Here is a 13,491-nt window from a genome sequence, read left to right on the forward strand (position 1 = left end):
GCACGTGGGATCCTCCCGGACCGGGGCACGAACCCATGTCCCCTGCATCGGCAGGCGGACTCTCAACCACTGCGCCACCAGGGAAGCCCGAAAAGATTCTTAAAAAGAATATATATATATGTAATATATACATAACTGACTCACTTTGCTGTACACCTGAAATACTGCAAATCAACTGTACTTCAATTTGAAAAAAAATAATAAAATATGTAAATAAATAAAACCAAACCCCACCCATCTGAGAGGCAACAGGGCAGCCTCTGGGCGGTGGGCATGTGCTCTCCTCTGATCACCCCTCCAGGAGAACTATCCCACATTTGCTGCCCACTTATCTCTTTCTCCTGGGAACTGCCTTTTATGTCCTTCACCCATTGTTCTGTTAGTGCGTGGATGTCTTATTTCTTAAAGAGAATTGATTAGGTATTCCAGTTGTGAACCCTTTGTCACATGTTGCAAATGGTTTCTAGCCATCTGCTTTTCCACGTTATTGCTGAATGGTCCCCTCTAACTCAGAATCTGGAATATTTTTGTGCCCCTATCAGCATTTAAGGGTTGTTTTGGTGAGCCTTAGGAATATCTATATAATTTTATAAATAGTCACCTATATTTACAAGAACTTTTAGGGTGTATTTTACTTTAAAATGGTCAACCAAGCTGGTATATATTTTAGTGTTTAGTATGAGTAAAGAACCGTTTTGTCCAAATGGTGAGCCACGCTTCAAACACCCCTTACTTAACACAACTTTACTCTCTGATACATGATGCCACCTTTATCACGTGCTCAACTGCCATAAAAGCTCACATCTGCATCTGGATGTTCTACGTCAACCCTCCCTGATGGGTCTCTATTACTCCATTAGGATGTTATATTGCTATGTTTATAGCTTATGATACATTTTGAGGTCAAATCTCCCATTTATTGTTCTACTTTTCTACATTATTTATAGGAACTCTTGCCAATTTATACTCTACATGGACTTTAGAGTCTTTTATCTATTTCAAAACCAAAACAAAAACAAACCCACTGGGAACAATACTACTTTTACACATTAATTGGCTAATTGGATGTATACATCTGAGGATGTACACAACTTTACGATATTAAACCTTCCTTCTGGGAAAATCTATTTGCAGTTTGGTTTTCCTGTTTGTGTAGATCTCGAAGGGGCTCTCCACCCACCCACCCTCCATTTTCTGTTAGTGCTGGCACCCTGATGTCCGCTGTATTTACAAGGTGCTTTGCTTTTTTTGTTTTTGTTTTTGGCTGTGCCACATGGCTCGTGGGATCTCAGTTCCCCAACCAGGGATTGAAGTCCGGCCCCAGGAGGTGAAAGCACCAAGTCCTAACCACTAGATCGCCAGGGAATTCCCAAGGTGCTTCTGTTCTTAACAAACCAACAGACCCAAGCCCAGAGGCAAGACCACACCTGGTTTACACGCTTCCCCCTCACACCGAGCACCCAGCGCCCCACGCGCAGCAGCTGCTCAAATAAATCTTTGTTAAATGAATCAATGGCCATCTTACTCAGGAAAAAAGTCACCACTCTGTAAAAGACTGATAGTTAAACACCACAAACATCACTCTTCAATGTCTGAAGCCTCACTGCTTTTCCTCATAAGCAAAAATACTTCCATTACATATATTAGCTAGTTTCACTTTTGATATTATTTGTGAAATCCACAAGACTCACAAATGCTATAAAAAATGAAAGAAGTCAGGATTTGAACTTCCAGAAACCAGAGACTAAATTTAGCGGGCTTCCTCTGCACAACCGGGGTTCAGAACACGAGCCCATAACCTCAGGCACTGGCAGCTGCAGGGACTGGGGGTTTTCTCTAAGCCCCAGCAAAGGCTCGGCCTTTGACCCCCACCAGCCTGGTCCCAGCTCCCACGGAAAACCCAGGCCCCCCCTGCTCTTTTCCATGAAGAGAATCTGTATGGCCTGTGGGGCTTTCGGGGTAAGTTTTCCCATGAACCAAAGAAGATAGCTGCACAAGAAATTAAAAGATGGATGGAAAAGTGGGGTAGGGGGCCACATACAATAAAGCTGAAATTCAGTGTTAGCAGAACATCCTCAGAGTCACAAGAGCTGACACCTAAAGGCGTGGCTCCTTCCTAGACCAGCCCAGGTAGGAGTGAAAAGCGCCTCCCCACCAGCCATCCTCAGCATCAGAGAAGCTGTGGGGCTCAGTTTCATGCAAGCCTTGGCAGGAGGCATCGTGTGCCACTATTTATGCAAACTACCTGCTCAGAGTCTGGAGAGCACGCGTCAGGGACCTCAAACCGGGTTGCATCCTCTTTTCTTCTTTTGCAGGCAGAGTAACTAACAGCCTCCAGCTCATCGGACGTGGATGCGCCATCTGCTGCATCTACAAAATCCTCTGATGCAACTCCCTGTTGAAACATGACCCCCTTCAGACAGGACAGGGTGACCACAGGCACTGCTCCATCAGGACCTAAGGGACCCCTAACTCAGGCCCGGGCAGAGAGATGCTCTCGAGTGAGGACTAAGCCAGGCCCCCAGCCCCCGGGGCGTCCAGGCTCAGCAGGCACAGGGATCCCGGGTGTAGGGAACCCAAGAAAGGGTCCTGCAGGTGGCAGGCAGAGCAAATCCATGCAGGCAAGCTGCCCTATGCTAGAGCTGGTGCCTGCAAGCCTTGGCACACCGGACCTCCCATGCAAGCAGGCCCAGGCCCTGGTTCCCTAAGCTCTGTCACAATGCCTAGGCCGGTGCTTCCACACAGATGCAGCTGCGGGGACACTCCTGGAGGAGCAGGCAGCCCAGCACCTGAGGCCAGGTCTCGAGGGGGATCTCGGGGACGGGGGGCACACAGGGCAGTGCCCAACCCCTCTGGATGTCACACCCCAGGTAGCACAGAGCCAGCCCTGTGTCATCCCGCTTGGCTGCAGGTCAGGGGATGGTACCTGGGCCTCCCACATGGGGGCCTCATGGCTGGCACTGCCCTCAGGGATGGACAAGGGGAAAGACCACGAGCCTCTGACTGAGTGTTGGGGAGGGTAGGCAGTCCGCGTGGAAAGGGAAGGGGAGTTCTCCAAGGGGCACTTGGAAAGGCCCAGGGGGTGACAGGTCAGAGCACGTGGGTGGCCCAGGCGCAAAGCCCACCCCAGTCAGCGCCAGGTACCCAGGCTGGCTCCATCCCCTCCCAGAAGGAAGCCGACGACGGGACCGGGACCGAGGCGACACTGGAAGGAACCACAGGGTCAGTAGGCACCTTCAGCCCAACTTTCTGGGCTCCATCCTGTGCCCCTCTTCCTCACAGGGCGGGGGAAGTTGTCCCAGGCGGAGAACGAATCCATCTGGAAGCAAGAACCACCAAAGCCTCCCAGTCAGTCAGCACCAAAGGGCCACCACAGGAAGGGCAGGTAGGGACAGGAGCTCCCCACGGCCCGTAACCCCAACACCCCTGCACCCACCGCACGACAGCCGGGTGAAGGGCCCACTCACTCAGTGGCTGGGGATGAGGCCAAGCGGTCCGGGTCCTGGCCCTGGTCATCTCCCTTGGTCCCCCGCATGTCATCCCACCACTGTGAGAACATCACGGCCTCGCCTGCAGGCCCTTCCGACCACGTACACACCACTGTCTGCTAGGATTATGTAAGGTCACTGCAGGGACTGGCAACAGTCAGAGAAGCCCTCAAGAGCTCATCACCAGACAACCCCCCAGCGTTCCTGTGTTCACTGCATCTGGCTTCCTCTCCTGTATGGGTAAGTGTGCATCCAGGCTTTTGTTTTTAATCCCCTTCTAGGACAATATGACACGGTTTTCTTATATCGAGGTGAAGATCATAACATAACCTAAAGTTAACCACTTTAAAGTGCACAACTCAGTGGCATCTAGTACTGTATGACCATCGCTTCCATGTAACCCAATCATTCTCGTCCCACCAGGAGGAACCCCGTACCCAGCCCCTGGGGGAGCTCCGGGCACCTGCGTGGCTTTCTCCAGATTCCTCACCAATCCTGGTAGCTGTTTCAAAACCTTATTCCCCAGAGGAACCTTCTCAGGCTTTTCACCCCAGGCTTCCAGCACATCTGCTGGTGACCCCAGCTGGAACCTTCCACCCGGGGTGGGGGGAGCGCAGGTAGCACCTTTCCATCTGCCTTCAGTGCTTTTGAGGAACACCCTCTGCACAGCTGCTTTTCCACCCTTAGAGAGTTAGTTCCAAGTAAGGTGTAAAAAAGGCAAGTGCCCTGTGTTATTCCTTCTGGGAACTTCCAGACAGGTCACAACATACTTCCTTGGGGACAGGTCTGCTCGGCCCCCTCCGGAACGGGGAGCCCACAGCAGAACACCAGAACGAGGCTGTCATCCTCAGACCACCAGCACGCGGGAGAGGAGGGCACGGCTGAGTTAAGGTTGAGCTACAGCACCACAAAGCTCTCCTACCAGGTTAAGCCCCTTTTTCTTGATTCTGCGCTCACTTCGTTACTGCAAACCTCAGACTATTTTCCAGAGTTCCAGTAAAGTTTATTCTTACAGTTCTCACTTATTGGGGTGTTTCTCTGAGGGGACAGGCCCTCCGAGTTCCCTTCTCTGCCATTTTTGCTGATATCACTCTACTATATGTTGTTCTTTATCTTTTTATTTATCTATCCGATTTGATTACAAGAATTCCCTCATACCTTTAATCAGAAATAACAGTTGGAAGCCACAGTACTTTCTGCCATAAGAATGATACAAATGACACTCCCCAGGGTGGACTATTCAGGTGGACTCCAACATTTGGCCGTAAAACACTAAGGCTGCGATAAAATCCTCAAATGAACTCTCACATGCCTGAGGTTATTTTCTGACAATGACAGTAGAGAAGCAGAAGAGCAGGTCAAAGGGCACCTGCCTCACAGGGGGTCCCACCACATTACTCTCACCTGCAGGGAGAAAACTGCCCCATCGCTGCAAATGCTGACTTTTAGTCAATTTGTTAGTTTGATAGGTTTAATATAAAACCTTGCAGCTCTTCTGAGTGTTTGATTCAGAGGTGGGACAGTTATATGTTTAATGACCATTTCTATCTTCTCTACTGTGGACTATATTTATTGTTGGCCCATCTTGCTACTGGGTTGGTTACTGTCTTCTACTTGATTTCTAAGAGCTTTTGACATATTGAGGCAACTCACTCTTTGCTAAAAAAAATGTTATGTAAATACAAATCTTTTTATGTACATACAAATACGTAAATACATATTTTTCCTAAACTGTTTGCCCTTCATTTGTACTCATGATATGAGATTTTTAATTCTTTTAGGACTTTTTCTGGAGTCACATATACCAATGTTTTATGTGTATTTTCTACCTTTGCTTTAATTACTAGAAAATCTTTCTCCATCCATGGGTCAGATAAATATTTATGTATATTTTCTCCAACTGTTTTTATACACATTAGGGTCTGTTTCTGGATTAGCTATTCTGGTACACTGACTCCTCCCAAGATTCACTGTTTTAATGACTGGCTTTGAAACATGTTTTTGTTCATCTAATACATCAAGTCCCACTCAAGGTTTTTCTTTTTAAGAATTTTCTTGGTTATTCTTGCTCATTTTTTCTTCCAAGAGAAGCTTAAACTTACTCAGTCAAGGTTAAAAAAAAAAAGTCCTAATCCTGCTGGGCTCAATACCGTTTTCAATCAAAGTGTCATACACTTACTTCCTAATGGTGTATGCTTCTTGATACTCACTTTAAGAGTGTACCCAAGGGACTTCCCTGGTGGCACAGTGGTTAGGAATACACCTGCCAATGCAGGGGACACAGGATCGAACCCTGGTCTGGGAAGATACCACACGCCATGGAGCAACTAAGCCTGTGTGCCACAACTGCTGAGCCTGCACTCTATAGAGCCCGCATGCCACAACTACTGAGCCTGCATGCCACAACTACTGAGCCCGTGTGCCACAACTACTGAAGCCCCCATGCCTAGAGCCTGTGCTCCACAAGAGAAATCACTGCAATGACAGGCCCACGCACCACAACTAAGAGTAGCCCCCGCTCACTGCAACTAGAGAACGTCTGCACACAGCAACGAAGACCCAACGCAGCCAAAAATAAATAAATAAATATTAAAAAAAAAAAAAAAAAAAAGAGTTTACCCCAAATTTCAGTGTCCCACGTGGCCCAGGATGGGAGCTGGCCATCCTGCTTTGGACAGGATTACTGTCCAAGGGAAAGGATACACTCACATATACACATCACAACTACCACAGACACACACAGACACACACACACATACGCATATACCACACACGCATTCTCATACAAGTGCACACACATATACTATGTACACACATTTGCTCACACATGCATGCACACACACACTCACAAAGGACTGCAACACTGCCAGCTGCAGCACCTCCCACACTGTCTGACCACAAAGAACAACTGAGGACCAGACAAGAAACCAGCCCCTACCAGGCAGAGAGATGTCCCTCTCAGTCCTGTAAGAAACCTGGGAACAGACCCGGCTGTCTGGTTCCGGACAGGCTAGACTTCAGCGTGGGGAGCTCTCCCCCATCATTCTCCCTGAATCTGTCCAGGTAACTCTCTGCAAGCCTCGCCTGGGCTCCAGCCTGGTCACTTACTCAGGAGATGCTCTCTCGGGGTCTGACACTTACAGGGAGACCAGACAGCTTGGCTTCCCCTTCGAGGAAGAACGTCTGGGTAACTGGTGGCATTTCCCGAGCACCCCCCTTTCCTCAGAGCCTGGAGGCACCTTAGGGACCGCCTGGTACATGCAAAATGCCCAGAGAAGAGCCAGATACCCACGTGGCAGAAGCTCAGGCACCCAGACCCAGCCCAAGCACAGCGTCTGGGAGACACGACGTGCTGGGTATGGTGGGAGGAAAAGGAAGGGGGATGGGAAACCAGAGACCCTGCGATGAATCAGGCACAGAAGGGGCGGCTCTGCCACAGCCCAGCATGCAGGGGCCAACGGGCTGCGCATCAGAGTAATAACGTCGTCCTGGAGAGGATGCTGGGGGGACATGCGGGACCTTGTTCAGCCACTGATGAAACCACAGCAGGAAACAGTGTCCTTGCAGAGCAGGTGGATGGGCAGAACCACTCCTCCCAGACCCACTTCCCCAGGGGCCAGGCACTCACTCGCTTGATTTGCCAGGAGACGTCCGAACAGGGCTCATCTGGGTTTTCTTGCCAATCACCTGAGCCCAGGGACAAGAAAGGGTCGCTGTCCTCCCTCAGCTCTTGTCCACACTCCATTTCTCCCTCCGGGGCCGATGTCGCCTCGAGGTTGTTCTCAGAATCTACAAAGGCAGATGCACATGGGTCACATCTCGGAAAAACAAGTGAACATCACGAAGGAAAACTTGGACTCCTCCCACGAGCGTTGTCCAAGATTAGCCCTCTCCCCACTTGAGGTCCTGCCCTGCGTGTGGTGAGGCAAGCCTCGTACAATTTCTGCTGTCTGGTGGGCAAGAGGGACCCAGGACCCCGGCCCCAGCCCAGCAAGAGAGCACAGTCCAGCTCCTCCTGGTGTCTGCATCAGCACAGCCCCAGACCCTGATGTCTCAGCGACACCTCAAACTCTACAGAGCTCCAAAGCGGGACTGCTGCCCGGCCCTCCCTCCCAAAAGCAGCCCTCCTCTCTCCCCAGGGGCGGGCTCCCCCTTCCCAGCCCCTCTCCCAGCAAGACCCAGGGGTCTCCCAACACCTCCCTGCACTTATCCATCCGTGTGTCCTGGGGGTTGGTCTGTCTCCAAAATCACACCTGTTTAGAGTTGTCACCCACAGCACCAAGAGTCTGATACAGTGACCCCCCCCAACACACTGAATCCTTCACGGGCCCTATTTTCAAACCTGGGTCTCGATGCCCGCCCCCCACCCCGGAGACACACACACTCCAGATGGTTTTCTGCCAGGAAGCCTCCCTTCGACTGATCCCCAAGGCCCCAGGCCCACGTGGGGAGGAGGGTGAACCTTCCAAAAGCGCCTTCCACTCCCCTCTCCCAGTGCCCAGTCGTATCACCGCCCTCCTCCTCTGTAAGTTCTGGAAGGCAGGGACCAGTGGCCTTGTTCTTGGAGTCCCCAGCGCCTGGAACATAAAGCCCCTCAGGAGCCTTCGCTGGATGATTTCAATTAACAGGAATCAGAATTTCTAACAAATACATTAAACATCTACAAACACACTCTGAACCTTAAGGCCAAAGAACTAAATAAAGCTGGGAGAGTATCTGTAACACACGACAGCCCGGGGCCACTGTCCTTTGATGATAAACTGTGGGCATCCTGACCTCCTCTCTCTTCCCCCAGCCTCCACTGCACGGGGTTGCCCCCCATTAGCCTGATACAATCAGAACCTGGCATTTCCGTGGCCCCAGTGATTGGCAGAAGTATAGCAGGGGTCCAGGGCTGGTTACTGGGGTTTCGGACTCATCAACTCCTTCTTCCCAGTCAGACAAACAGACCCTATGCTTGGAAACGACCAGTCTGCCTCCATGAGGGCAGCAGCATAAGGACAAAGCAGGGCTGTCGGGACCTGAGAAAGATGCAGAGCTGTGCGTAGATCTGACCCCCTCGGTCTGGACACGAGCGTGTGCGGCCCAGCGTACTCCTCCTGCCGAGGAAGCAGGGGGCTGGGTTTCCAGTTGCCTCCAATATAAACAGCCCCCGCAACTGTGAAAATCAGTAAGAATAACCTAAAAAAGGAAGAAAAGGATCTTCCCAAAAGAGGCAGTTCAAAGAAAAAGAATTATAAGTGAGCTCTTAACTCTCGAAAAGATACTTAGTTTCCCTACCAATGAAGGAAGTGACAGTGGGACCCAAGAGGTACCCATTTCTACCCATCTGACTGGCCCAAACCTAGACAGGGTATGGCTGGAAATGAAACCTTGAAGACACTGCAGACAAGAGGGGCTGGAAGAAGTCTTGGGGGTGGGGGTGGGGGTTGAAGGTTTCCATTGTAAATGCACTGGCCCTTGGGGGCCAGCAGGCCACTCCTTGGAGCTTGTCCTCCAGACAGACTGGCCTCAGGGCACACCCCGTGCAAGGATCCAGCCCAGCCCTGTGCATCTGTGGCAAAAGAACAGGAGTCCAGGACAGGGCTGGCTGCTGCGTGGCAGAGCTGAGACCGGTCTCAACTAGAGGCCATGGAGCGGTGCCACATGAGGGAAGCAGAGTGCACCAGCTTATAGAAACGCATGTGCGTGTGTGCATGTTTCCACGCGGAGGAAACATCTGGAAGGCGACACACCAAACAGTTAATGGTGTTGTGTTAATGGGGGATGTGAAGGGCCTGGGCTGGAGGTAAGCTGAGGGGGCTTTACCATTTTTTATATCCTCCTGTAACATGCAGGTCATTTGCACCAGCATGTACTTCGTCTACAGTCTTCAAAATAAAAAAGAAACTAGCTGGACTCAGTAGGAGCAAAACGTAACTAGCACCTACTCGATACTCTGCATGCTAACCCATCAAGTACTCACAGCCACGCTGTGACTTGCTCAGGCCCCCAGCTGGCAAGGGGGCGAGCAGGGCTTGAACCCAGGCTCAGAGGCCAGGCTAGGCTCCGGGGACAGTGCTAGGGCCACGGTCCTTCCCCCAGGACTATGGCTGAATCAGAGCAAATTGCTGTCCCTGCCCCATGAAGCATGGGCTCACCAGGTACATGCACGCTGGACAGCATGACCTGCCATTGCAGCGCCCCTGCAGACAGGTGTGCCTGCAGGTAACAGACACACAGGTATCCAGAGAGGGCTAAGAGGGTCTGAGCTCCCCTTCAGACAGATCCCCAAATCCAGTCAATGGCTGATTAGCACACGAATACGGGAGAAGGGAAGGGACCTCACAGGCAACCCCAAATCACTGCTACAAAATTAGTTCAACCTAAATCAGTCAGCTGCACAGACTCCATGCCTAGGCTCCCAAATGAGCCCACACAGCAGCTCTGGGTCTGCCACACTCAGCAATCCCCACCCCTCCCTCAGCTGGAAAACAGGGCTGCAGCTGCCTTGTCCTGAAGGTTAAAGAAAGTACTGCATGCCTCAAGCTTTTATATGAGGTCCCTAGAGCAGAAGAAGTCATAGAGACAGAAAGTAGAATGGCAGATGCCAGGGGTTGGGGAGGGGGAGGCGCAGTTAGTGTCTAATAGGGACAGAGTTTCAGTTTGAAAAGAAGAAGTAGCTCTGGAGATGGATGGTGGTGATGGTTGTACAACATTGTGAACGTGCCTAATGCCACTGAACCGTCCACGTAAACGTGGTTAAAATGGTAAATTTTGTGTGTCAATGCAAATAATCAATAATCAATCTATAATAAGGAACAGAAGAGAGTTTTATTTGACCAAAACTGAGGACTACAGCCCAGGAGGCAGCCTCTCGGTAGTTCTGAGGAACTGCTCCATTGAAGCATGGTTTTCAGCAGTTTTATATCTTGTCAGAACAAAGAACACACACCAAACATGACAGGGGTACATCCCTTTCAAAGTTTCCGATGAAGCAGATTAGCACGTACACTGCAAGTCAGTATGACCCCGGTGTCTGGGAAGTGAACCTTAAATTTGGGGGGGGTGCTGATGTGAACGCCACAGCAAGGGAGGCATTTATCCTTATCTTCAAAGCGGAGTCGCTAATGGTTAAAGCACATGTGTGAGGTGTGTCTGACAGGCCATGAGTCAGGCTGTTCCAGTTCACACAAAGTTCAGGCTGAATCATGTATAAGACCAAATGACTTCCCCATACTTCAGTTTGTGAAAAACCTCTTCCATCATTGTTTTAAATATTTTATCACAATTAAAAAAAATTAAAACCGCCACATAGAACAACGCAACTCTCTCAGCCCATGCACTCCTCCTACCACCAGGCAGCCCCTGGGTCAGGTGAGGTGGGCACTGAAGGGGAGCCGAATTTCCCACCCTAAATATGTCACTTTGGCACGAGGATTATTTTGTGCTAAAGACAATGAAAACTAAGCAGATTCAAGAAAAGCTCTTGGCCTCCCCCACAACGGCCTAAATTTACAACAGAAAATTTAGGTCTATACCTAAATTAGGTCTATACCCTGGTCTATACCAGGAAGAGAGCCATTACTATAGTTACCATTTTACCAAAAAACTTATCTACATAATGGAGCAACCTCTATTTTCCAAACTTCTCCTCTGCCTTCCTGTGAAAAGCCCACCTCTTTGTAGCCCCAGATCCTACCCCTCTCCTTAAGTAAGGGTGTTACAGAAGCTTCAATTACCTGGCTGCCTTTTGGGTGTCCTATTTTTATGGGGCTCCCGTACACATGAAATGTTAATCTGTCTCTTATGAATTTAATTGTTAGACCAGCTAAAGAATTTAGGAGGAAAGAGGGAAATGTTATCATTCCCTGCAGCACAAACTCGAAGGCCAGTGCAGGCAGCCACAGAAACCAAGTGGCCGAATCAGTGGACCCACAAGTGCTGGCAGGTGGGCGGCTCTTTCCCTGACCAGCGAGGCCTTCACAGCTATATCCAAACCCTGGGGCCACCCCTCGCCCACCGCAGCTGCCTCCAGAGCTCCCCCAGCGGCCCCCAGACCCTCCTGGACTCCTAAGGGGTCTCAGCCTGCTTATCTTACTTTGTTCCATTATAAAAACAGCGACGGGGCTTCCCTGGTGGCACAGTGGTTAAGAATCCACCTGCCAATGCAGGGGACACGCGTTCAAGTCCTGGTCTGGGAAGATCCCACATGCCACGGAGCAACTAAGCCCGTGCGCCACAGCTACTGGGCTATGCTCTACAGCCCGCGAGCCGCAACTACTGAGCCCACGTGCCACAGCTACCGAAGCCCGCATGTGCCTAGAGCCTGCGCTCTGCAACAAGAGAAGCCACTGCAATGAGAAGCCCACGCACTGTAACAAAGAGTAGCCCCCACTCCTGGTCTGGGAAGATCCCACATGCCACGGAGCAACTAAGCCCGTGCGCCACAGCTACTGAGCTATGCTCTACAGCCCGCGAGCCGCAACTACTGAGCCCACGTGCCACAGCTACCGAAGCCCGCATGTGCCTAGAGCCTGCGCTCTGCAACAAGAGAAGCCACTGCAATGAGAAGCCCACGCACTGTAACAAAGAGTAGCCCCCACTGGCCACAACTAGGGAAAGCCAGCGCGCAGCAATGAAGACCCAACACAGCCAAAAATAAATAAAATTTAAAAATTAAAAAAGAAAAACATCGACAAGAAAAACTTGGAAATGCAGAAAATAAAAAGAAAAAATGCATTTCCCAGAACTCCCCGCCCCCAAAATAACCTTCTAGCACTCAAGGAGGAAGTCCCACCGGATTCCCTGGGGCACCTACCAGAACAGGGGTGACTTGGGGTGGGGGAGGGGCTCCTGACCACCCCCTACCCCCTGCCCCGCTGAACCTACTGGCATTGGAAGCCCTCCACCATCGGACCAGATGAACATCACCCCTGCTCTACCATCAGACTGCACCAACATCACCCCTGGCAAAGCTGGTCACCCTCCACCTATGCCCAGGGTGGCCTGGAACTCTCCACACACTCCCCTTTCACTCCTTTATCTGCGTGGCCTCCCACTCCCCCCACCGCCCAGACCCAGGTGTCCTGGCACCTCTGGCACCTGCACTGCAGCCTCTCCTGGCTCCATGGGTCCCAACCTTGCTCAAGTTCCAGAGGAACGGGCCCCACCTGCAGCACCAGAGGGAGCCCAGCATCCAGGATGCCCAGGGCTCACCGGCTGGGCGGCCTGGCAGACCTACAAGCGGCTGAAAGGTGGAGATAACTCCTGCAGCTCACCCAAGCCTCCCAACATTTTGGTTTCAGTTTCCATTCCCGTAAATAGAGGCTTGGCTGGCGTGCGAGTAAGCAGAGAAGTCGGTAGGCAGGAAGTGGGTGTGGGTCAGAGGCAGGACTCACCATTCAACACCTGGGTCCTCAGCCCTATTGTGTGACCCACACTGAGTGACCAGGGCCTGGTCCCTACCCCCCACCCCCAGTGATGGGTAAGGGGCCGCCCCCAGCAAGCCAGCCCTAAGGACAATGGCCCTGTCCAGCACTCACTGTGCTCACAGAGGATAAGCAGGCAGCCCAGAAGCCAGCGAACCCCCAACAGCTCTCAAAGCCTTTGTCCCTGGAGCTGGCAGAGACGCCAAGCATCTCAGAGGCGTGGGCTGTCCATCCTGGTAGTGACCATGCCCTGCTCATGGTTGGGGGCCCTGGAGTGACCTCTGACCGGGCCGATGTGGACAGCTGCCTTGCCTGCTCTCCCTACCTGCCTGGACAGGCAGGACACTAGAAGGTGACCAGGGTTCTCAGACAAGGCCTTTTTCCCTGTTCTGTTGGAAAACACATCAGTTGCTCTCAGCAGCCCTGGGAAAGCCCCTCACACAAAATTAAAGGGCGGCAGGGAGAGCAAGCTTTCCTGGAGGCCCTCCCAAAGGGGTCAGTCTCAGGAGGTGCCAGGCACAGGACATGAGACTCAAATGAAGTTCTGATTTTCTCCTGTTAATCTGTCTCATGTCAATTTAATTCTTAGACAA

At 51.3% G+C, this 13,491-nt stretch overlaps 1 protein-coding gene across 1 annotated transcript in view; it reads right to left on the reverse strand.

Annotated features, from left to right (window-relative positions):
* The window catches only part of RNF213 (ring finger protein 213), a 103,509-nt gene extending 96,248 nt beyond the window's left edge, over positions 1-7,261 (reverse strand). The window contains exon 1 of the mRNA XM_055090946.1: positions 7,117-7,261. Within this exon, the coding sequence (XP_054946921.1) occupies positions 7,117-7,233 (117 nt within the window). The 5' untranslated portion in view covers positions 7,234-7,261. The remainder of the gene's footprint in view (positions 1-7,116) is intronic.
* Positions 7,262-13,491: the final 6,230 nt, after the last annotated feature.

Source organism: Physeter macrocephalus, chromosome 14 (genome assembly GCF_002837175.3).
Source record: "Physeter macrocephalus isolate SW-GA chromosome 14, ASM283717v5, whole genome shotgun sequence".
In the NCBI taxonomy this organism is placed as follows: Eukaryota; Metazoa; Chordata; class Mammalia; order Artiodactyla; family Physeteridae; genus Physeter; species Physeter macrocephalus.